Source organism: Drosophila miranda, chromosome 2 (genome assembly GCF_003369915.1).
Source record: "Drosophila miranda strain MSH22 chromosome 2, D.miranda_PacBio2.1, whole genome shotgun sequence".
NCBI lineage: Eukaryota > Metazoa > Arthropoda > Insecta > Diptera > Drosophilidae > Drosophila > Drosophila miranda.
The window spans coordinates 24,848,996-24,873,235 of NC_046675.1; the positions used below are offsets into that span (position 1 = coordinate 24,848,996).

Sequence of the window (24,240 nt, forward strand, 5' to 3'; positions counted from 1 at the left end):
CTTCGATTGCAACTAAAGCGGCGAATTGTCGACGGCGTAATACCTATTGAGCTCCCCTATGGGGCCCGGGCTCCCGTGGAGAAATAAAGAGAATTATTAGCCACCGAAAGAGCGAACGTTCCCATACGCTTACACGCTCAGCCGCTCAGCCGCTCGCCCGCTCGCGAAGCTTTGTGAGTCGCCTGCTAGTATGTGTGCACTCTTCTTACCACTGATAAGCGGTAATTTGTGTTGCCAACTTGTGTTACTAACTATCGTTTGTTGTGGGGGAAAAGCTTCAGCTGGGAAAAAGCTGTGGGGCTAACGTTTAATTGGGGCTACAGTTTGGTGGCTTTCGCAGCTAAGTAAGCCCTGGAAGCTCAGCCAGAAGTCGGACAACCTATTTATTATAGAGGATTAGTTCCGGAAGGTTTGTTCCAGACGAAATCTGTACTTATTTGGCAGCTCTTCTCGCAAATATGAGCTTAGTTCAGGAAAATTATGTGCTATTTTTAAACTCTGATTTTATTTGTGTCATTTTTTATAGGTTATACTTGATATCGGAGCTAGAAAAATTTGAAATATCCCAACTGATATGCTGATTATTTTTTATGAAATAGGAAATGCATTTATTTATTAATCATAAGTATTATTCACATATTTATTTGGAGTATGACAGAATAAAAAATTCCTCTGATATTTCAGTTTTTTTGTACAGAAGTCAGTATTTTTCGCGTTTTCTTTTGATTTTGTATTAATTGTATACCTCTTTTTTCTCTCTCTTTTTGACACTTTGAAGATCTCTAGGTTGCTATTGCTCAACAGCGGGCCTTCTAAAATCTTCCAAATACAACAATACATTTTGTATAATGCATAATTAGATGGTGACCCAATCTCTTCATCTCTAAATACCACATATATAATCACAAGTCCCTATTCCCCCAACGTTTAACCAAAAAGAATTCATTTCCAACGAGAAAATGTTAACAAGTAGCCACTTAAAAGATGGCCCTCCCTGGACAAACACCGAAAAAGGCGCCCAGACAGACCCACAGAAATTAATATAAATTTAACCGTTATGATTATGCGAGACAATCTTCATTAATTAGACACAAGTCGAACATAGAACAAATTAGTTAAGGGTACGCATCATCGCCGCACGACCCAAGCGGGGGTCCGGTGGTTTCAGTCCCAACCGGCACGACAATGTCATTAACGTCACGTGGCCTTTGCCGTCGGTGCCGTCCCCTTTTGCCCCGTTTCAGACCCTGTGTTCTCCACAGTTTTCCCCATTGAGCAAAGGGTGCAGTAATTATATTTACCGTTAATCCTGATTTGCCACAAAAGGGAAGCGAAGCACAAAGCAGAGATAGGATAAATAGAGGTAGCGAAAAAAAATACAGCACGAGAGACAGACGGAAAGAGACGAGGGCTTCGAGTGGATCGGCAGTTGTTGTTGCTGGGAAAAGTAGGGTTAGAGCGGTTACAATTAACCCTGTGGCCTCCCTTGGAGCGCCACCCCCGCCTAACACAAGCCAAGGTATACCAAAGAGAAGATGAGGCAGAGGGTAAGAGAGAGGAACTGCCACTCAGCTCAGTTGTATTTCTGTGCGTGGATGCAGCATAAAATGCATTTGCTAAAGGGTAACGTAACCGAAGAGCTGTACTAGATACCTACCTTTTATTTGATATACCTTTCCCCTACCACATGCCACACTTTAGCTCTCTTTTAACTTTATCTCTTAATCACTATCTGTCTCTCGCTTTGTGTTCCATTTGCACAGAATTCGATTACGCGTTTTGTTTGCCTTTAATTGCAACGCTCATCCGTTTTACTTAGCAGTTTGTTGGTCCCGCTTTGCCGCAGCGATTTCTCCTTTGCTCCTTTTCGAATTTGCAATGAAAAGCGTGAAGCGTAAAGTGCGTTTGGGTTTGATTTGCAAGGGAACTGCCAGAAATTATCGTCAAGCTGCTGTGTGCACTCCATTCCAATTGATTCTTGAACTTTAAACTGCTTCGCTGCACAAAGAACACGGAAAGAATGGGAATGGAACAAAGGGAATTATACAGTGAACACTCTGAACACTCTGTGTGCGGCAGTACAAACCACTGACATGGTAATCGCACAACAAAGGCTTTCACTCTTGACACGGACTTTCCACAAAAGCCTAAAAGTAGGCAACGCTAAGCCATGGCGTCGCGACGCGTCGGTCTTAGAGTGAAAGGGAGAGAGAGAGATTGAGTGAAAAACATGATCTGTTGCTAACATATTCTCATTTTTTTTACAGAAGTTATTACAGAAATGTTTGAATTCCATTTTCATATGTATCTATCTATCTATCTATCTGTAAGGGTAGAAAAAGACTCGGCTCCCAAATTCAGTTTTCCTTAGTTTGCGTTTAATCTTTGGCGCTCCAGTGCAAACAAACTAACAGTTGAATGAGCTTCGAGAAACTGCATTTCGTATTAACAAGCTCGAATGTATATTAATATTGCCATAAACATCTAATAAATAGTTTGGTTTATTGATTTTATATGTATTTACCCCCAGCAAGACCCCGAAATCTCATCTCTTCTTTCGCTAGACCCTCTCTTGACAAATATTTAATATCGAAGATGCATTTCCAGTTGTTGTTGCTCGTCTATGCTGATACATATGTATCTGTATCTATCAGAAACTTGTCTAGAATGTCAACTAGAAAATTCGCATATTCAGAGAGCAGTGGCAGTGGCATTGGCAGGGCAGGGCAGGGCAGGACAGGGCAGGGGCACTCTGCCAAAAAAACGAAACACACAACTGGAAAATGGCCAAGGAAAAAGGGGGAATAGCATATCTCAGTGTAAATATGCATGCATATAGTAAATTGAAGTCTGAAGAAATCTGAGAAAATTGAGAAAAGCAATCCATGAAGCAAATATTGAAATATTGACAGTCGTACAAGTACGAACAACTTGCTGTGCAATGGCACATTGTCTTCCATCCGTTGCGGAACTTGTATTTGTTTCAATTTCAAGCTCTGGACAGACTGAAAGTGGCTCGACAAACAACAGTTATATTTAGGAGTCTGGCACATAATGCCAAAACACTAAAATTAACAGCTGCAAACATTTTTAAAGATTGACGATGGCAGGCGTCCTTAGCAAAGATATATGTGCAAACATACCCTGAGAAGCTTGGGGAATGTATGAAAAGCTATAAAGAACATTACAACATTACCTATATATTTTTCGCAGTATTGAATAGGGCCACAAACAGTTCTGTTGATGGGAACACATACTTATAAGTGTTGGTAGGTAACACTAAGAGGAGCAAAGCATTCCCCATAAATTGGCTCTTTTCCTCTTACATTCTTTCCGACTTCATTCAGTGTATTTCCCATTCGTTCTGCACCACTTAAACTTTTACGATCCTCTGTTTTGTTTTCCAACTGAAAATCGCCGGCTTTAGGAATTTTTAGCGGCTGGGTTGGGACTAACTGTTTTCAGTGGCTGAAAAGGCGACATAAAGTATATTTTGATTATTTCGTGAGCCAAAAGTTGAGCATTTTAAGACCAGCCGGCATTTGCATTTCAAATATAATTTTACGACAATCCACCCAGAAGTTCCTTTACCCATCTGGCCCGCATAGCATCGGGGGGCCCAACACCTTCCCGCAGGATCTTTTGGGACGCCTGGTGAACGAGTGAAATACCACAAATGGCGTGTAAACACAACAAAGAGGTAATAACAATGGCGGCCGGATGCCTGGAGAGGTCCCTGACTCCGCGAGGCTTTACACAGAGACACAGGCAGCTTCCGTCCACATTCCTGGAGCACAGTTAGTCCAGGATGTAGCGCAGGGCAGGACCTTTCCTGCCACCCGCACTTTGGCAAACATTTTTATTTGTTTCTCCGTAAGCTGTGTCAATACACAATAAATTGAACTGTGCAAGAATTTATGTTGGCACTTTGTGAGGACGCAACATGCCGCCACCGCCATCGCCATCTCCTCCTCCCCCTTATCTACGGGGCCGTGGTCCACACCCGCACATCCGCACATCCGCACTGGGCGTCAATTGCATATTGGCCGCCCCCTGGGGACTTAAAAGTTCAATAATATTTATTTGTTACTTGCTCTTTGACAACAAAGCTCGCTCGCGCGCGCACACACAAGATTATACTTAGTCGTGGGCCCCCGTTTATCACGCAACCAGAGATACCCGAACTCCCACCCCAAAGACCCACACGGAATGCCACAGACACCCTCTTATATAATGGCATATTGTCAGACAATGGCTGCGACCAGAGTTTGGCCGTAAATTTTGGCCCTAAAGGCGATGATTTTTCTAAAGGCCCTAAGCTAATTTAGTGACCGAATGCCAAAGTGGTCAGGCCCCTGTGATTTATGGGGTCACCATTCCACCACTCCAGCTACGTTTCCAATTATCTCTTTGGTTAACTTATAACCTTAAAGCCATCACTAGAACCGGAAACTACATGTAACAATATTATCTTACACTCTTTAATTAAGATCAACCTTTGTTTGGGTAAACTTAGTGCACAATTTGCTGGCACTGGCACTGGCACTGGCACTGGCACACATACATATGTATTTATGCATTTGTGTCAATGAGTCGGTGTTGATCCCATTTAATAAGCGGACAAATTTCGATATTCATAAAGGACACACAGGGGCTGGGGCTGGGGCTGCCGCTGGGGCTGGGTCTGGGTCTGGGTGTCCGGAAACACATGTATTGTGTTGGCCATCTACAAATAGCATCCGAGCCATAAACAAATAAATTCCAAATCTTCTGTTAGGCCCACTTAGTCGAAATGGAAGGAAGCGCAGGCGCAGACAAACAACCGGCGGAAATCTAGTGTGAGGATACCAGAGGTGCTTACCCTATCTATAAGGCAGGAACGAAGTGGAAAAGGAACATTGCAGGAGAAGTAAAGCAAACGACAGAACGGAATCAAATGGGAAAGACTGTGAGCAGGGGAACACTAGCAAAAACGAAGCGATAGAGGGGAATCACACACAGAAACGAAACGACAAAGGACTGCCAGCAGGGGGAAACCCGATTAGGAATGAAACGTTAAACGACTGTTAGCAGGAGAAGGACCAGTAGGAACGAAACGAACGTTGAAGAACACCAGGAGTTAAGCGGGGATGTTTCCTGGTCCCTGACGTTGATGCTCGTTGCACGCGTTTTAGTAGAAAATCTGCATCCTGCGCGTACGGACGTGACTCGGATGGAAAAGGAAGCCGTGGCAGCCACAAGACAATTTGCCGCGTTTTGCAATTGAACGTGCCCCGAAAGTGTGCTCTTTGTTTATCCCAAAGACAAAAGACGGAAAAGAGTGAATATACAAATAAAGAAAAAGTGCAGAGCAAAGGGCAAACAGTGAAGATAGCCATAACAGAGAAAGGGAGAAAGAATTAAGACAAAAGTTAAACCACTTGGTGTCCTCTTGGGTGTCCTGCGAGTGGAGTGTCCTGGCGTCGGTTGTTCAACGTGGAGTGTGTCGACTGTCAACTGCCGAGTGTCTTTTGGTGGAATCACTTTTTAAATTTGTTTGCTCCCGTTGTACTCAAATGGATATTAGAACTGAACCGAAACGTACCGAAACAAGGAGCTCCGGAACCAGACCCACAGCTACAGCCAGGGGATTTCTCCAAGGAGGAGTAATGTAAAAAAAGGGATTATTGTGCATCATTCTCGTGGACCCGAGCAAAAGAAAGTGAAATAAAAAGTATCCTCGAACCGGATTATGCGATAAATTGTTACTGAAGTGTAAATGTTTTCTCACGTGTTAAATCGTTAAATATAAGCCTTATAAGAAATATATGTACTCGTATAAAGGAGCCACCGTTCGTGAGTCCGGCCACATGGCCATTGTAACTTATTACGAAGAAGCCTTAAACTGAAAACTTGGGTGCAAGAAAACCCATTGAAAAGCAATGCGAAACTTGTTAAACACTATAAATGGTTCAAGTTCTTCAAGAGTTTTTTTGTACGCCAGAAAACTTTCACCCATTAGTCATTGAGAACCCTCTCGTTGTGTGATAGTTTTGCATGGGAACCGTGCAATATTTTAACTTTTGTGCGAAAAGGAGCGTGGGAGAGACTTGAAGCTATACGGCGAATTTTACATTATTAATTGCAAAACGATTATGAGAGTGTAAGTGGCAAAGAAGTTGCTGAATTTTGATTTCTTTATATCTCTTGGAAAGTCTAAGGGCCGACACCCCGGCCCACCATTCCTTTGCCTTTTTTGGAGCAGACGATGAAAGGGATTCAGAGAAAGGATGTTACATTTTCATGGCAAGCTGTTTGTTTGCCGTGAAATTTGGTAGGATTTTAATTAAAAATTTATGGCAATATTTGTTTTTTTTTTGCTGCCTTGCGGAAAAGGATTGAATTTGTAAAAGTTGAGTTAAAGCAAAATCTGGGAAGTTCTATTAGTTATCCAAATTGATTGGGTTTAATATTTTAAATTAATTGAAGAATCTCTTGGGGATCAAGTGTCCAATTAGTCGGCAAGTTTTCTCAATATTTTTGGTATACATTTTCTGCTATGGTTTCTTAGAAAACCCTTCCGTAAACTAAACAACACGTTCCCCTTTTATGGCCAACAGCATTTGGTTTAGAATTAGGCAAGATTCACTTAGCAAAAGCGCAGATAGGTCTTTCCTGGAAAGTCCATTGAAAGCACCCAACAGTGTTTTCCATAAAACATAAACTTAAATACTGATGGTTGTTTATTTATTTTGATGCCACTGCAGTGCCAACAAAAGTTCACCACTCTGCAGAACCGAAAACACTTAAATAAATATATAAATCAAGCAAGAGAGAGAAATACGAGTACGAGTAGAACGAAACAATGAAAATGCAAGAACATTTTTGCTGGAAACGCAGCGAAAAACTTGCGAAAAACCCATAAAAGAAAGTTGCAATTTCTGGCTAAAATACAAAATAAAAATAAAAATAAAATCGAATAAAATAAGAGTAAAGTGGAGCAGAAACCAAATGGAGAAAGGGAGCGCTGCAGCCCAACCCCCAAGTGTATTAATTCAATAAACCTATTTATCTGAGACTTCGACTGGGATTTTGGGGAAAGACGGAGAGATAGAGATTTCGCAGAGAATGCGACAAAGTTTGCCAGCCAAGACGGCGCAGTGCAATCAGCCCAGTCTGCTAAGGAGTCGACAGAGGAGTCAGAGAAGCCAGAGGAGCAGCCAGAGCAGTCGGAGCAGCCAGATTCGATGCCGCAAACGAGTCCCAATTGGAGGCAGGCGTACAATGAGCGCACAAAAGGCGCTGTAAGTGTCATTGCAGCCAGGAACTGTGCCACTGGGACTGCCACAGCCACAGCCAGCGCCACAGCCAGCGCCACTGCCACAGCCACAGTTCGGCGAAGGACAGCCACGTTGACAACTGCAGAGATGACAGTCAGGGCAGGCGATGTGGGCGGACCATCTTCAGTCCAACGTCGCCAATTTTTACGTAGCACCAGGACACGGACAGCGTCTTGGCTGGATCTCCTTCCAGCCCTTCTGGTCCTCGGCTTTGGGATGCGTAAGTACAGCTCGGGGGCACTTCTCTTTCTATCTTTCTTTTTGTGTGTGTGTGTGTGACTTTCATACATTTTTGATTTAATTTAACGCATTCATGTCGCACTCACACACACTCAAAAACACCCACATAGAAAGACACCCACACACTGGGATAATGGCACTTGTAAGCGGGTCGGGTCCCCTAGACGCGTCATGGCTGCTGGCAAATTATTTTAGTAGTTCTGGATCAGCAGTGCGACAGAGAAGGAAAGAGAGATACCATTGCCTTTCTCTCTCACTTGTCCTTGACAATTGATGACAGAGAGGGGGCGTGTGTGTGTGTGCGTTGTGTGGCATGGGCAGGTGCGTCGCTGTGGTTGGGGCTTGAGAGGGGTCCTGGTCTCCTTTTTGTTTTATTTGATTTAGCTGAAATTAGATTACCAGAGAAAATGAGGGTCTGCAAAAATAGGAAAAACAATGGCGCTTAAATTTGATCAAATGTGTGTGAGAGAACTTTCCAAGCAATCATTTGGAGGTATTTTTTATTGAAATTGTACTAAAACTCATTCTACCGACATTCATTTCCTCTTCACAGGGGAAACTCCCTTAAACTCGTGCTGAAAAACGCTACTCTTAAAATTGTATTAAGGCATTCCGCTCAGGGAATCCTGCTATAGAAACCATCCTGGAAAACATCGCCTCTCTGGTTAGGCCCCTGCCTTCGTAACTTACTTTTTGTTTTGGGTTTCGAGTCTAATTTGATTTCAGAACATAATTAAGTCAACTTCATTGCCCTAATGAGATGTTCATTTAATTTGCCCCTAACCATACATATCCATAATACGAGTGCGAGTACGAGTAAGAGTACGGGCACAGTATATCCCCCCTTGAATTCCCTTTTCTGTTTTCTGTTTTTCCTATGGATACATTTTCTGCTAAATGGGGGGGAACCTCTTCCCGAAGTCTTTTCAATTAATTTCATGCTTTTGTTGCGTTTAAATGGATTCAATTGGCCAAAGAAAAATCGTTTGAAATCGTTTAAGCTGGGACTGAAACCGACAAGGTATTACTAATTTTCAATGCTGTAAAGGGAATATTAATGGCAGATTTAAAAGCTTTTAATTAACACTTGGACTAGGCCTTGTGATATGTCTATTATTCTTGAGCGATGATTATAGAAAACTATTAAAAGCTGTTTGTGAATTTACAATGGATGATGCGATAGATAGACACCTACTGCATGCATACCGCAAATGTTAACAGATTTGTGTTCGATTCGACTTATGATCGACTGACTTCTATGTGACTACTTCAAGAGGACCCATATTGTTTATGGGATGGCCTGTGTCGGGTCCTGTTCATGTTTAGAGATGTGATTACTGCGTGCTTGTTGGCCTTGTAGGAGATAGACTGTATTTTGTTTATGACGTGACCTGCTGCCATTATATGCTTATTTTGAAATTAACATGCTCCTTTCCAAGCTCATTAGTTGAACTAAAACATAGACCATTTATTCAAATTCTGCATTAAAACAAGATTATTTAGTAGAATTGAGCCTTAATTTTCCACATTCAAAACCCCATTTCGCATAAAGTTCCTTTTATCCTTTATCCTTTAAATCACATAAAGTAAATTGTACATATTTATGAACCTTTGTGCACACAAATCAACAGCAAAAGTTTCAAGATGCTCTTTAGACGGTTCCGCAAATTACGAGAATGAGAAATAGTTGGCAGCAGGTCCTTAACCCGGTTGGGGCCCCAACAGCAGCAGCAGCATCAGAAGCAGCACCACCACCACCAGTAGGAGCAGCTGCTTTTCAACTGTTGTTTCGTGCCGGCCGATAATCATGGCAAAAATAGAACAATAAATTTCTCTTTCTCTCTAGTTCGGTACTCCTGCTCTATGAGTCCTGGGGGGAAAACATTAACGAAATTGAAAACTTGCCAAAAAATGTTTAATAAACACATTTTCAGTGGCACATCGGTGGCACCCCTAAGGCCCAGCCCTTGCCTTCTATCAACACTCTGTACTCTTAGCTTGGAGCCCCTCTCTAAAATTTCTCTCCCATCCCCTGCCTCCTTTAAGGCCCTACTAAACAAAATGCGCTTTCAAAAAGTTTGACTGCAACTCGTTATGCGAAAATACAGAATGGGGAAACAAAGTGGATGCAACCTCTAAAGCCCATACTTTTACCATTCCCTACCCTCAAAAATCCTCCCATTTTCCCAACCGAAAATAGTAGAAAATATAATGCAACTGAAGTTTGTCTTGCTGTTGCCTTTGTTCGGCCAAAAAATTGGTTTCTATTTCTATTTCTCTTTTTCTGTTTTTGGTAATTTTGTGGGGACTTTGCGTATAGAGATTTTTGCGTTGTCTTTGCACTGTGCTGGCTGCCTGCTAATTTCGGGAATGTGCCGGCAAAGTTGTGGCTCAAATCAAAGCGGGCTACAGGTTGACTTGGGGCCTGATCCTGGGCCCATCACCTGGGCAAAATGGCCCCGAAATCCTTTAAGAGAGGAAGCTCTGGGGTCGTCATGTCGTGTCCTGTGTGCGGTCGTTGCTGTTAGGGCCAAAAGTGTTTGCTTACCTTCATAAATTATAAATGGGTTTGTGGACAGACAACAGCAACAGCAACAGAGGAAGAGCTTGCCCCGGGCTCACTGAAGGCAGGTGGATGGCAGGAGAGTGTGGCAGATACATTGTCAGCTGACCTCAGCCTCAGGCTCGTCCTGGGCCTGGTACTGGTCCCTGGATCTGGGCCTCTGATGACGGAAAATATTGTAACACAAGCCAACAGGCTGGCGGCACAGGATGCTAAGGAGGGGTTGACCGACACATGACAGTGCCACAGGTCAACAAAGTATCTAACGGTGGAACAAATTGCCAGGCAACGTGTTGGCAACGCCATAAAAAGAATTGCCCATTGTGGGGCCCTAAAATGTATGCTATGAAAATTTGAGAGTAGCGGGTGAGTACTTTTTTTTCTGTGCGAAGGCGGTTGTAAGGCATATAAGAGTATATATTATTGATAAGCTTGATATAGCCATTTTCGTGTGTAGCTGGAACCTAAAACTGAGATATTTGAGAGTCTGGAGGGTGTACATTTTACGTTTAGAGCCCAGAGGTATTAAAACCTATACCACTCGGATCTGCATTACAGTCAAAATGAGGAAAGAGCAGTAATTATTATTTTTACTATTAAAGATTAATTTCTTTTTCTCTAATTCGAATTCAAAACATGTCTGTGCTCCGGGTAGACCACAGTGATATTATCGTTTGAAGCCTTCTTCTTTTGTTTCAATGCATGGCAACAATGAATTGTGCTGGCTATGCCACCCACTGTGCCTCATTCGCCATGCAACTAACAATTTCCTGTCTCCAACACACGCTCACATCCTTACACTGTGGGCTGAAGGCCATTCAGCTGATGCGCTTTTGGCTCGCAAAATGTGAGCTTAAATTATTCAGAGGGTCCAAAGGAGTAACCGTTCAGCAGCTGCAGCGGCAGGAGAGCGTCGACGCTTTGGGCAATCAAAGACAACAACAACAGCAACAGAAATAGTGTATGCGTGTGTGAGGGGCATTTAATTGCTCAGACAAGAGCAGAGGACCAGACGATGGAGAGGAAAAGACATGGCGTGAAATGACCCACAAATGACAAAGTGCAGCGGCAGTCAACGAGCCTTGTCTTCATTTCTTGTCGAAGTGTGAAAAGAACAAGACAAAAACGACCAAAAAGAATGGCCAGAGCTAGGAGCTTCCTCTAGGCCAAAATGGCCAGAAAGAGGGCTTCGTCCAGGCCAGAATGTGGAAATTTATGAATCGCAGCAGGCGATGGGGTTGGGGCACAGAGAAAGCGAACCCCGGACAGACTGTGCCCCGGCAGGAGGTCCTTTTAAAAATTGTTTTGTTTTTGGTCAACGTTCGCCTACTTATTTATGGCTGCCCTGCAGCGTCCTCCCTCTATCTCTGAAACCCTCTCTCATCACTCCTCTATTGTCCCTGTCCCTTATCCTTTATTGCAGAACAGTTCTCCCTGGCCAAATATTTAGCCTAGAGGCCATAAAAATCAACTAGATAGCCACAGCAGCCATAAGAGATATTCTAATATCTTTTTGAGATTTCGCATAATTATTTACCCTGATTTATATGGAAAAATGGAAAGAGATGGAAAGGCACAGCAGAAGGAGTTTGTGCTTTAATGAAGCCAATGCAAACATGTGGGATACAAGAAACTTCTGGCATTCATTTCCATAATTTATGGAGAAATGGTTGCTACATTTCAGTTCAGGATATATTTGGAAACGTTTGATAATGTTTAAGCTTATAATAGATGATAAATATAATTTGAATAAAACTGATGCCAAATATTGTGGAACACGAGTATCTGCAATACAATTGCTCATAAATTATGAATGAATATATTATACATTTTATAAACATCATCAAGTTCATCCTTTGGAAAAAAACCCTAGAGGTTGTCCCGTCCCCAAAGAACCACAATCAATCCACTTAAATTCATTAAAACGAACTTATATCTCAACACAATTTTTTACCCGTTTAATTTCCCCAAAGATTTCGTGCTGCCATTGGAGTTTCCCCAGCAGACAGTCTTCTCTAGCCTGATTCATCTTCATCACGTTGAACCTTTTGTGTCATAAATTATTTATGTTTATGCACATTGCGATGACATTTGATCACAAGTGCTTGGAATTCCCATAAATATTTGAGCACAGCAAAAAATCGAACGAGGGTGGGGGATGAGTACAAAAATTGTATTTAAAGTGGCATTTATCAAATCGATCAATAAACAATTACCGAATGCGAATGCTCACAAAATAAATAAATAAATAAATAAACGCTGGCTGAGAGCAGCCATGAAATCTTATGGAATACGTATCTGTATCTGTGCGCTAGGAAAACACGCATTAAAGATACATTTGCATGAGTGTAGGTGTGGGTGGCTTCAAGTGGATGCTTTTGAGTGGGTGAGAGCTCCGTTATTCGAGTGGCCTGTGCGTCTGTGGCTGGCTGTCTGTGTGGATGGATGGTTGCGGATGGGTGGGCGGTGGGAAATGTTTAGTGGAAAATTGCTCTCTGCTGCCGTTATCCCAGAATTCATTCAAAACTGAAACATATGTTGGGTGTCACTGTGAAAATTACACTAAGCCAGGGAAAGAGCTCAAAGGAAGGGCGATTGTGGGCATGTTCAATATGGCTTTCTCTTCCAGAAACCCTGGCACTTGTACGTACGTACACCCACTTTTGTCTGTGACTCTGCCTCGGCTCAATTTATTTTTATGGCATCGTGTTCCTCTCGGTCTACGTGTCCTACGTATTTTTACACGCAGAAGGCGACTTTCTTTCTCTCGTTCTCGTGCCTCTTCCCTTTTGAGGTGCCGTTTCAGTTACGCCGTAAATTGAAATTGGAGCATTGCCCAGCGTTGCGTATACGCACTTTTGTCTGTATTCTGTTGCGTACACGCACTGTTGTCTGTCCTGTTTCGTGTATTGCGTGTTACACGTGTTGGTAAAGCAAATATTGTTAATGGCATTGTTATTGAAGCTGTGGGTATCTTGCATCTTTAATTGGACAACACAACTCTTTTTGTACATTTTAAAAATACATTTCTTATTTATTCCTGAGCGAAACACAATAGGCTTTGTATGAATATTCCCAGTATGTTGAGTAAAACAATTGGCAGAGAATTTGAGCGTTCTGTGAGATTTCATGGTTCTTTAGCGAAAATTGTAATACTTCTTTTATACGAAATGCAATGTTAGGCGGTTTTTACAGTTTTTCGTTGAGATAAACAGATTCTGCGATAGACAGATTTTTGGGTAGAAAACAATACAAATGTTAAGGTTTTGCATGACTCTGTTAGATATCCTTTTGGGTGTGGGTTTCGTGTAAATGTTGCCCCATTTGATGTGTCTCCGAGCAAGTAATTTAGCTCATTTGAACTTTAATTGCTTGGCGGCCCCCAAAGGAGACTCATTAGGATGGTTAACCCGCAGCAAGAGAGGCAGAAATCTGACGATATAACTATCCGCCACACACCCACACACTATGCGTTCCCAGAAGCGAAGTTAGATGGATGCAGCAATCCAAGTCCTCATGCTCGTCCTCATGCTCGTCCTCGGGCTCGTGTTTTATGTGCACTCGAGGCGGCCATAATCCAAAGTGCTCCCCAATGAAAAGTTTGTGTTTGTGGCTTGTGTGTGGGCTGTTCCTTTGCGTATTTCCACGGTCGGATACGGATACGGATAAGGATACTGATTCGCTTGGAGCCTCAGCCTCAGCTCTGGCCAAGAGTCAAGTGGCCGACGGTGTCTTCTTTGGCCAACAGGGCTCGACGTTTTAATTATGGCCACGACGTCGACGCCATTTTGTCCTTCGCAGAAGCCCTGACTTTTTTTTTATTTGATATGTAATTACTCTGGTTTTATATTTTTTGGGGGGAAGTGGAGGTGTGGGCGTGGGCATGGTTGTGGTCGTGGGCACGCATATTTTTTATAATTACATGAAATGTGAAGAAGACCAGCCAGCAAAAGTTTTCACATTCGGCCCAAGCCGATGTGATGCGAGTGTCCTGGAGAGTCCTGATGCCACGCTAATGATGCACGTGCCGGGGAGATTGTGCAGATTATCACCTTTTGACCTTTGCCGGGTCAGCAAGCTGGAAATTCCTTGAATTGGAAGAGTGCTCAGCCGCAGGAGAGGTTTTTATAATTTGCAATTAAAGTTTTTTTCTCCATCCACAAATTCCGCTAAAACAATTTGAACTTCGCTTAGTTGTTTTTAGTCTTTATTTGAAATTCAAATAATTTTCTTTATAAACACATTTTCGTGGCAAAACTAAAAAAAAAAACAAAACTAATAATGTCTGAAAATTATAATTTTATTGAACCAAAAAAAATAAAATGCAGGAAACAGCAAAATTAAACATTTTTTTACTAAGAAAATATTTAATTTAATTAAATTGCAGCTCATTGCAGGTGGTTTTTGTAGTTTTAAAAGTTGATCGATATTAAAGAAAAAATGTGCAGCTTCAATCCTAAATCCAATCAGTTTTTTGTGCTCTTCTTCTTTCTCTGTGGACACCATAAAAGGCAAAATCCATGAAATATTAACTAAGGGGTCAAAGTGCCGAGGACGGGTGCACCATATGGTCGAGTCTGGACCTATCTCTCTGTCTCTCTCCACCTCTCAAACCCTTCAGGTATCTGCGTCATTGCAACCAACCAGGACGGCTGCTGCCTGGCATATGGCAGAGCCCTGCACCATGGGAGGGCTTAGCCACTTTTGAAATTATTAAATGAGAATAGTTTTGAATGGGGTTTCGTTGTGAGAATAACTTTTGCATTGCCCTGAGTCATTCTTTGATTTTATACAGAACTTTAGGTCTGCTAAAAATTATGTTTTAATTATGTTTATGGAAACGCCCAAAAGCAAATAATTTCATTTGATAACGATCTGTTATGATTAGATCTGTTTTTGAGAAGGAAAAAAAGGTAGAGAAGCAGAAACCCAAACCAATGAAGATGAGTATTGCCTATTGTTTCAATGGATTCAGAAGAATACGTTTTTCTTACAGCTTTTGCTGCTCGGATATATTGGATAATTGCAGAGCCCAATCTTGTACTTGTAATTGTCGTTCTTCCGTTCAAAATTTTTGATAAGCAATAAGTCACCACTGAGCATGAGCACTGACATTCAAACAAGTTCTTTCTCCACTGGAGGCTGTTATTTTGTTCATTTTTCATCCAGCTGTCACCCACTGTTCCACTGTTCGCCGAAGCTGATGACATTGACGATGCTGATGGTCTTCCAGTCTAATGCGGCACCACATTTTGTAGTTGTCTAAACCAATTTCACAATTTACATAAACCCAGACCCACACACACCACACTCATTTACAACAACAGCGGCTGCTGCTGCTGTTGTTGGTAGTTTCTTGTGCCTCTCTCTCCCTTTCTATCTCTGTCGAGTGGAAAGGCAATTTGAGTAATTTTTGCGCCAGCGGTGGCCGTGTGCCTAATTTGTGAGCATTACTATTCAGCCGGCGTTCGAGTCGAGTCGAGTCGAGCCAAGCCGAGCGAGCAGTTTATTCTGGCTTAAAATATGGGTTTTAGTTCCAATCTCACCGGACGAACAGCACCCACAAATGGGGGCCGTTGAAGTGTTGTCGAGTGGATGGGAGGGCCACTTGCCATGCCAACGGGGGGCAATGGCAAAACCTGAAAACTGACGGAGAGCAAGAAAACAATTTGAGTGTTATTGCACGTTTCACTCTTTCTGCTGTGTATCTGCGTGTCTGTCTCTCCGACTATTGTCAAGTGCGGTAAATGGCTAGATCACACTTCATGCTGGGGCTCCTTTTTTCATCTCCTGTGCTAAAGCAAACAAAAGGGAGAACACGGCAGAAACCCAGAAAATTAATCGGCTTAAGGGGCATAGTTTTGTGGCATGGCCATCTCTCTTGTGTATTTCTTTTCCCATGCTCCTTTTTGACAAGCGTTTTTCCCGGAGGCCAAAGAGTATACTGTCTTCTTGTAGATGTCTGTTACACACAAAATAAAAGGGTATTGCTTGGTCGTAACATCAACTAAAATCTCTTCGCTTCTTACGAATTACTAACACTCAATGTAGCACAAAAATAAAATTCGTTTTTGCTATTTGCTGCCTTTTTTTGTTCATTGTTTGGCTGGATGGCAAATTCCTTTGAGGGAAAATCAAAACCGAATTGATTTCCTGATAAATCGGTTTTAATTGAAAATGCAAACTCTGCCTTGAGCAACTCTTTCTCTCCGGCTTTGGGATGATCCCTTTCAAGGATTGGAACTCTTGACAAACCAAATAAAGAGCAAAAAGGAAAAGCGAAAAACTGCACCTACAGTTCTGGGTAGATTTTAAATTTACTATTTTGTTCTTTTTCAAAGGCGTGGGGGAGTGAAATTTTCAATTTGCATTTTAACAAAAATTTCACATTCGCTGGGAACCTTTTTTTTGGCTGGGCCTGAAACTGGGCTTCGGTTGGACCTTATCAACACAGGCAAATCACACGCATCCGCTGGAAATGATTTCGTGAGGGAAATTTATGCGGTTGCCCTGTGTGGATTCTCTTTTTCTTCTCTTTGGAAGCTCCATCTTTTTTTTTGGGTTTTTCTCGCCAGCGAGACACGTAGATTTTCGGGCCAACTGAAACTGAAGGTAACACGAGAATGGATTCTAGCAGAATGGTTGAATTGGCTTGCCCCACCTAAATCATTGGCTCTGACAAGAACGTGAAATGAAATAATTTTAAAATGCAAATTCTTTTTTATCAAGCCACTGAAATCTTAGCCCTGAAATCAGCACAAAACCGTAGACTTCTGCTCCCGGCCCCCATGTCCATTGAGCATTGAACTTGTCCGGGATATCCTCAGGGGTAAAGGTGGCACTTGGGCTTGGGCTGAAGGTAACCGCAAATGAGTTTGTTTTCCTATCACGAATATTACGGCTTGAATGGGTATTGAAGGTAGGTTTACCGTAAGAAGTTCATTCTGCAGGTTAAAGGTTAACCGAAATGAGCGCTTGAGGACATACGAAAATTAAGATGGAAAGAGGAGAGTGTACACTTCTCTAGGCGTTATTATAACTACAATTATGTTTTCAGCGGATATCTTCTTTGGTGTCCGAAAATGAATTCTATGGATGGGAGCTTCTAAAATGATTGTATGGAGGTTCTTGTATCACCTAAATTGGACCAAAACTTGTCGTGTGACTTCAAGGAGCATATCCGTTATATTTTCCTTAAACAAAATATTTACAAAATCGGATTTCTAAAATAATTTGAACTTCTAAACAAATTTAGTGACCTTTAATCAAACGACAAATTCTTAGAATTTTTTCTCTAAATTGATGAAATTGAAATGATTTCAACTGCAGTCCGCAATTCCGCCCTCTTGTTGCCTGTTTTTGTGGTTTGCTCAAAAACTTTTCACTTCAATGACTTCGCTGCCAAGTTCAAGACTTGGTCCTGTTCCTAGTCTAGGTCTTGACACACACCCCCACAATTTAGTGGGTGCTTAGCCCCAGGACAAACATGTCCTTCTGTGAGTGTCGGGGCAGAAAGTTGCTCAAAAAAGAAAGTTCCTCCGGTTGTGGGATGAGTGTTGAGCTAATCATTCCTGTGGCTTTCGCCTAGTTTTGGAAGATGCTCTTTCTTTTTTTTGATGGGTTGGTGTTTGGAATTTTACTGCCTGAAGTTATTAGCTTTGTAATCTTTTAATAAAGTTTCGCACAAATTGATGGGCCTTCAATTTATTTGCACAAAAGAAAACAAACAAGCTCAACATGCCAGGGTCTTGATTCTGGTATTCGACTGCGCGATACCTGGTAAAAAAATGCACGGGATGATCCACTTTATAAATCTTCTCGAACCCAATATTTTATTTGAAATTCACAAATACCGCTTAAAAATCAAATTATTTTCGCCCATGAATTGTGCAAACATCGAACAGATACGGAACGGATGACAAATTTATGATTGGAAAATAATTACAATTGAAATGAAAATATATCATAAATTTAATAAAATAAATATAAATATTTGTGCTGTTTTGCTGCATTTAATTTTGGTAATTAAAGCCAGGTGGCGGATGGGGTTGTGTGGACCTTTAATTTCCCTCCAAAACCCCCGGCCAAGGACGCTGGGGTACACGTGTATATAAGATGATTATGAAGCCAAAGTTACCATTTCTTTTTTGTCGGTGAGTTTTTTTCTAGGGCACAGAAGCACAGTGGAAAACCATAAAGAGGAAAAGTTTAAAAGGGAAACAGAGACCGGGCAAGGAAAAGGAAAAAGGCAACCAAAAGTAACAAAAACAAGCAACTTTTATTCACTAAAAAAAGCCCACACAGAACCAGAAACAAAATGAAACGAAAGCCACCACAGGCAGTGACATTAAGCGGCAAATTTTTATGATTTTAATTAGCATAAAAGCGTAATTGAAAATTAACTGAAACGAAATACACGTGCGACTGTGTGTGACACAAACATTCAGAGAGAAGAGTGAGAAAGAGGTTGATATTTTTTTTATTGAAATTTAAATTCATGCGCCGTGCGTAAGATGATTGCAATAATTTTGGCTTTGATGAGAGGCCTCTAGAATTTATGATATACATTTATTTGAATCTTTTTTGATTTGAAGAATTACATTTTAATAGGAGTTTTCATTGTGTAATGGGTTTAACGGTGTTGTGATGGTTAAACGAGTTAGAATCAGCAAAGATTAAATTTTGTTGATTTAAGTTAAAAAGAAGGCGAAAAGTTGTATACAATTAAGTGAATCTTTTCGGGAGGATAGGGCAAGGGGTAGGTGAGCAAAGAAAGTTAGTAAAAGTCCTCATCCTAAGATAACAAATATAAAATCTAAAATCTCCTTTAAATGGCATTTTCAAGTAAATTGCATTAAATATAAACGAAAGGCATATCCATTTCCGCTTTGACCCAGGCTGGAGAAGGGTGTAATGTAATTACACATTCTGCCTACATTTATGAATATTTTATTCACAAAAAAAATTCCTGTAATGCGTGCAGTATTGAATATTCAAATTGCGTATAATAATATAATTTAATTTGTTTTGGGCTTACATTTAATCAAATTCGGTTCAATTAACACGTATTTTTAATGCGATAACCAAGTGTGTATGTCAGAAATTAAAAATCTGATCTATGAACGAAAGGGAACTCAAACAAATTCATTTTTACTTTTGCTGGGATCAAGGCATTAAGTTCCGGCTTTCCACCTTCTTTAAGCATATTAAAATTGTAATTTAAAACCTAATTTAAATATTTCATTATATTACTTAATCCATATTATTTTATGAATAAAAGTACGGGAACACCCCCAAATCTTACCACAAAAATCTCGTTAAATATTTTGCTTCAATTTAAGGATTGTCCAAACAATTTCTGGTTTATTTTGCATTTTCCACAGAACTTGTCACCTGCAGCGAGGCAAAGCCGCAGCCGCAGCCACAGCCACGGGCAGGGGCAGAGCCAGAGCCGGGACCAGCAATGGGGCAGGTACAGGCAGAGGCACAACCACCGACACAGACACGGACACAGCTTATGCCAGCCCCGAGATCCACACTGTCAGATAGGCCAATGACAACACACAACGATCTAATTACGACAGCCAGGAACTTGACGACAGCAAAAAAACAAACAACAGAATACGAGGCGGCTTCAACGAGCCTGAGCGAAGGGGAAACAAGCACGGCCGTAGCCCGGGGCATGTCATCAGCAGCAGCAGCGGGAACAGCTTTGGCAGAAGGTGCAGCGCCTGGTGTGGAAACGATGGGAGCGACCAAGTCAGCACAAATTGGGCTAACAACTCGGCCCGCAGAAGAGCAAGTACTAGAGCAAATAGAGAAAGCGGCACAGCCAGCGACTGCAGCCACAGAAGCAGCAGCAACAACAACAGCAGCAGTAGCAGTAGCAGCAGAAGAGCGTACGACAGAAACCACAACAGCAGCGGCAACAGCGACAGCGACAGCGACAGCGGCGATGCTCATATCAACAATTTATCCAGCATCAACGGAAACGGATGGCCACAACTCCATTGAAACGGTGCCAGCAGAGAACCAGAAAAAGGAATCAGAAAACCCAGCATTGGGCAGAGCAGAGCTCCCTGCAGAGGATGATGAAAGGAACTCGTTGCTGCCACTGCCGCTACTGCATCCGGGTGGGGCTGATTCATTGACCAAGGGCTTCTCCATACCCACCTTCCTGCCACCATTTCCCGTTTTTGCGGCAGCGGATTTGCCAGCTTACCGCGCTGCAGCCGATGCAGCGGCCGCCGCCGCGGCGGCAATAGAAGAGGCAACCAAAGCAGCAGCAGCCGCAGCAGCTGCAGCAGCATCCTCGGAGGCAGCGACATTGTCGCCAGAGGAGCAACGGCGGCGAATGTTTGATGAGCAGCATTCGTACTTGGCCGCCCACCGGGCGGCCCTGGACGGGGACGGGCAGGCGGTGCGACGGAATCTGACAATGCCGGTGCTAAACATCACCGCCCAAATGGGGAATCACGCCTACATGCCATGCCAGGTGAGTGAGTAATCTCTCTCTCTTTCTCCCTCCTCCCTCCGTCACACTTGGCCCCCCCCAGAATCCCCTCCGTTGTTGTGTGTCGCATAATCTCTTGGTCTGGCGTTGGGCTTTGGGGGTCGATGGGGGTTCGGTTAGGGCGCGTGATGTAAGTCAGCTAAGCCTTAAAGGTATCGCCCGTAAAGGGGTTTTTAATATGTGCTTACATTTAATTGCGAGTATTAAATTTGAATTAAGTGTCACGTGTCATAAATAGCTGCGAAAACGGTTAAGCCGCTTAAAGCGTGCTACTTTTGAAGAGCTATATAAAGAGCTACTCTTTAAAAAACGTCAATCAGCAAAGGAAAGTGCCCAATTCTTGCTAACAGTACACCATCAACGTGTCCGAGACTTCCAAACTATTAGTCCCGTGTCTGTTTACATTTATTTTAGCCCCATGCTGCTTTGTCCCATATAAGAGCACTCTATTTGGACCTCTGTGGCGTACCGACTGTCCCTTGTTGCCCTCAAAACCTAACCTAAGTCCACAGACATGAAGTTCAGCAAACATGATGTTCATATTCCCTATGCCCATTACTGGCATCCCCTACAAGCTTCTGGCCGCTCCACGTGGACAATAACAATCAAGTTCAATTATCTGCAAGAAAGTGCTGTGACACTTGCAAAGCTTATCTAAACACTTCCCAAAATCCTAATCACTCTGGCAAAATTTAAAGGCATAAGCCAACCCTTAAAGCTTTGAGTTCCATGAAGAGGCAGCGATGAAAACTGAAACCACTCAATGTACTCGTAGAACGTCCCTGACTCAGTTACTGACTCATCTCTCAAAATTGAAGACCGACGAAGGGAAGACAGAGTGAATGTCGCACAGTGGCCCAGCCTCTTCATCCTTTTCTCACTTTCTGACTGTTTCTGAATTCCTTTTTAATTTCAACGGACCGGAGATAAAACTAGCATTTACATATTGCACCCACCCGCACTCCAGGCGCAGACTTTCACACATCTACGCAGATACAGTCCACAGATACAGCTGGAGAGACACACTTATTTGCATGCATACACATGCCTGCACAATGTGTTTCACATACAGCCACAACAGACATCAAATTTACATGCGTCTGTAGGTGTTTCTTCCTCCACAGATGTACACATACATATGCATATATCTATATATAAATATATATCTGTATCTGTAGAACACAATCCAACAACAGAACATAACAGAATGGGAGAGAGGGCGTACAAAAATAAATAAATTGTATGGAATTGTAAACGTTAAATAGATGCCTGGCTCGGCCCTGCGCCTGGTTCTCGCTCTATGTCTGGGGCTGGGTCCGGGGGCCTTGTTTGCGTCATAAAAAATAAACGTAAACAGAATGAATTGTTGATATGCAAATGAAATTATGCTGATCTGTGTTGGACCACAACCAGGAGCAGAAACAGAACCGGAAACGGAAAGGAAACCCGAGCAGAACACTCCACAAAAGATGAGAAGCCCCAAAGAGAAACACGCCACGAAGATGAGCCCAAGAGCAAAAGAACAGATAACTATAAGAATATTTCAGCAAAAACATAAGCACCTCCATCCTCCATACTCCATACTCCATCCTACATCCGCCATCCTCCAGCCTCAACCTCATTTCCATTTCCTTGCGTTAGAAATTCTTTTGGATCTGATTTGCTGTCTGCTGATGCGCTTGAGCCATCAGATTTTTTAACCTGACACCAGAACGACAGAGCAACGTGCTCGGATTAGTGCCATTCTCTGTCCGGGTCCTTGGTAATTATTCATGTATGGATTAGCTAACAGCGACTGAAATTCGTGTAATGTAAAGGCTCATTAGCGGCAGATTGGCCAGGGTTTTACATAATAATAGTTATGTAAATGATAGTTTGCTTAAGCTTTTGCTGGATAATTTCACGCTTCAATAATTTTCTCAGCAATTGAGTTGTCGTTCAGTTCGGTTTTTAATCGTTTAATTATCTATTCATCACAGCCTCTGTATCCATTCTATAATATTTCTTACCAGAATCTCTTTTGACGTGCTTACGATTTTAGCTGACAGTTCAATTATGGCTTAAATTCTCTACCATTTCTGATTCCTCAACCATTTATGTATCTATCTGTCTGGTCTCTTCTCAGATACATCGCCTCTCCGACAAGCCCGTCTCGTGGGTGCGCATGCGCGACAACCACATTATCAGTGTGGACGAGACCACCTTTATAGCGGATGAGCGTTTCCAGTCGATCTTCCAGGAAGATCACGACTACACCTGGTCGCTGCAGATCAAATACGTAGTGCCCGACGATGCGGGCGGGTACGAGTGTCAAATGGCCACGGAACCGAAGCTGAGTGCCAAAGTGCATTTGGAGATAGTCAGTGAGTACTCTTCGAACACCATGAAATCCACCCTTATTAATGTAAATTTCCAATCCCCATACAGCACCCAAGACTGAGCTAATTGGGGATCAGAGTCGCTTCGTTAAGGCCGGCAGCAAGGTGGCCCTCCACTGCATCGTTCGGGGGACTCTGGATCCCCCAAAATACATCATCTGGTTCCGGGGCCAGAAGAAGGTGAGCGAGAGCGATGAGCGGACTGGGTGGTATACGCAGCTCGATCGCAATATCTTTGGGACAGTGGGTGATAATCAAAATACGGTAAGTGAGGTGTTTACGGTCCTGCAGTTAGTTAGCTCCCACTGACGATAAACATTGATTGCAGATCGGTTCATTAATTATACCGGTCGTGCGTAAAGAGGACTCCGGCAATTATACGTGCCAGCCATCAAACAGTGTCTCCGTCTCCGTGGACCTGCACGTCCTAAGCGGTAAGTCCCATTCTATAACCAACCCCCCGCCATCACACAGAATGTGTGTCAGGTCGAATGATTCATATTAATCGCAACTGTCGCCACCACGAATTACGGATTGCCCAACAGGTGAATATTCCGCATCGGCCATCATGTCAACGGCATCGGTATCGTGGACGAAGACAAGGACGAGCACCAGCGGGAGAAGCACGTCCCAATTGATGCTGTGGATGCTGGGACTCCTGGGACTCCTTGGGGCGCTGCAGGGACCGTTGCACACACCCCAGACGACGTGACTCGCCTATTGAATAAACGGGACCCATGGACACACGGACACGCGGTCGAGGATGCTGACTTGGATGCTGCGGACATTGGTGTCCGGCTTCCAATTATTTGTAAGCTTTTGCGCCATCTGCAGTTACGTAATTTAGGTTAGAGATTAATTAAAGGCGGCCTTGTAAATAGCAGAAATGTAGAGAGATGGCAGCAGGATTCTATAATTAGGTTAAATGTTACCATAACTCTCATGACTGCGTGTCAAATACTCGCACTCGTACTCCCCATACTCCCCATACAATTCAATCTACTGTACATTCATTTTTTAGTCATAGATACACGAAGGAGTTTTTCCCATTTCAAGTTGTGAAAACGAATCAATAATTAGATTATTGTCAGCAAATGATTAAAACACTAAAAACTTAACACAGAAATCAAGAAAAAAAATTCATAAATAAAATGCATTCAATAAATCATGTGAAACTCAATTGAAATCTCTGTGTTCTCTCTCCGATCAGAATGGTAAATCATTTAT

At 42.5% G+C, this 24,240-nt stretch overlaps 1 protein-coding gene across 2 annotated transcripts; it reads left to right on the forward strand.

Annotated features, from left to right (window-relative positions):
• The first annotated feature begins 5,175 nt into the window (after positions 1-5,175).
• Positions 5,176-24,236, forward strand: LOC108156040 (pneumococcal serine-rich repeat protein). 2 transcript variants are annotated; one of them, XM_017287304.2, is made up of 7 exons: positions 5,176-6,142; positions 6,747-7,539; positions 19,506-20,617; positions 22,761-22,998; positions 23,063-23,277; positions 23,342-23,447; positions 23,559-24,236. In XM_017287304.2, the coding sequence occupies exons 2-7, from the start codon at positions 7,227-7,229 to the stop codon at positions 23,723-23,725; spliced, it is 2,151 nt and encodes a 716-aa protein (XP_017142793.1). In that variant the 5' UTR covers positions 5,176-6,142; positions 6,747-7,226; the 3' UTR covers positions 23,726-24,236. The 2 variants fall into 2 exon arrangements, with proteins under 2 accessions (XP_017142793.1, XP_017142794.1); XM_017287305.2 differs by having other exon boundaries at positions 5,176-5,835.
• The last annotated feature ends 4 nt before the right edge of the window (positions 24,237-24,240 follow it).

Coding starts and splice junctions, on each gene's coding strand:
- LOC108156040 (XM_017287304.2), top strand. CDS start 7,227: ATGCCGCAAACGAGTCCCAATTGGAGGCAGGCGTACAATGAGCGCACA. Junction 7,540..19,505: donor GGTCCTCGGCTTTGGGATGC/GTAAGTACAGCT, acceptor CATTTTCCACAG/AACTTGTCACCTGCAGCGAG. Junction 22,999..23,062: donor AGTGCATTTGGAGATAGTCA/GTGAGTACTCTT, acceptor ATCCCCATACAG/CACCCAAGACTGAGCTAATT.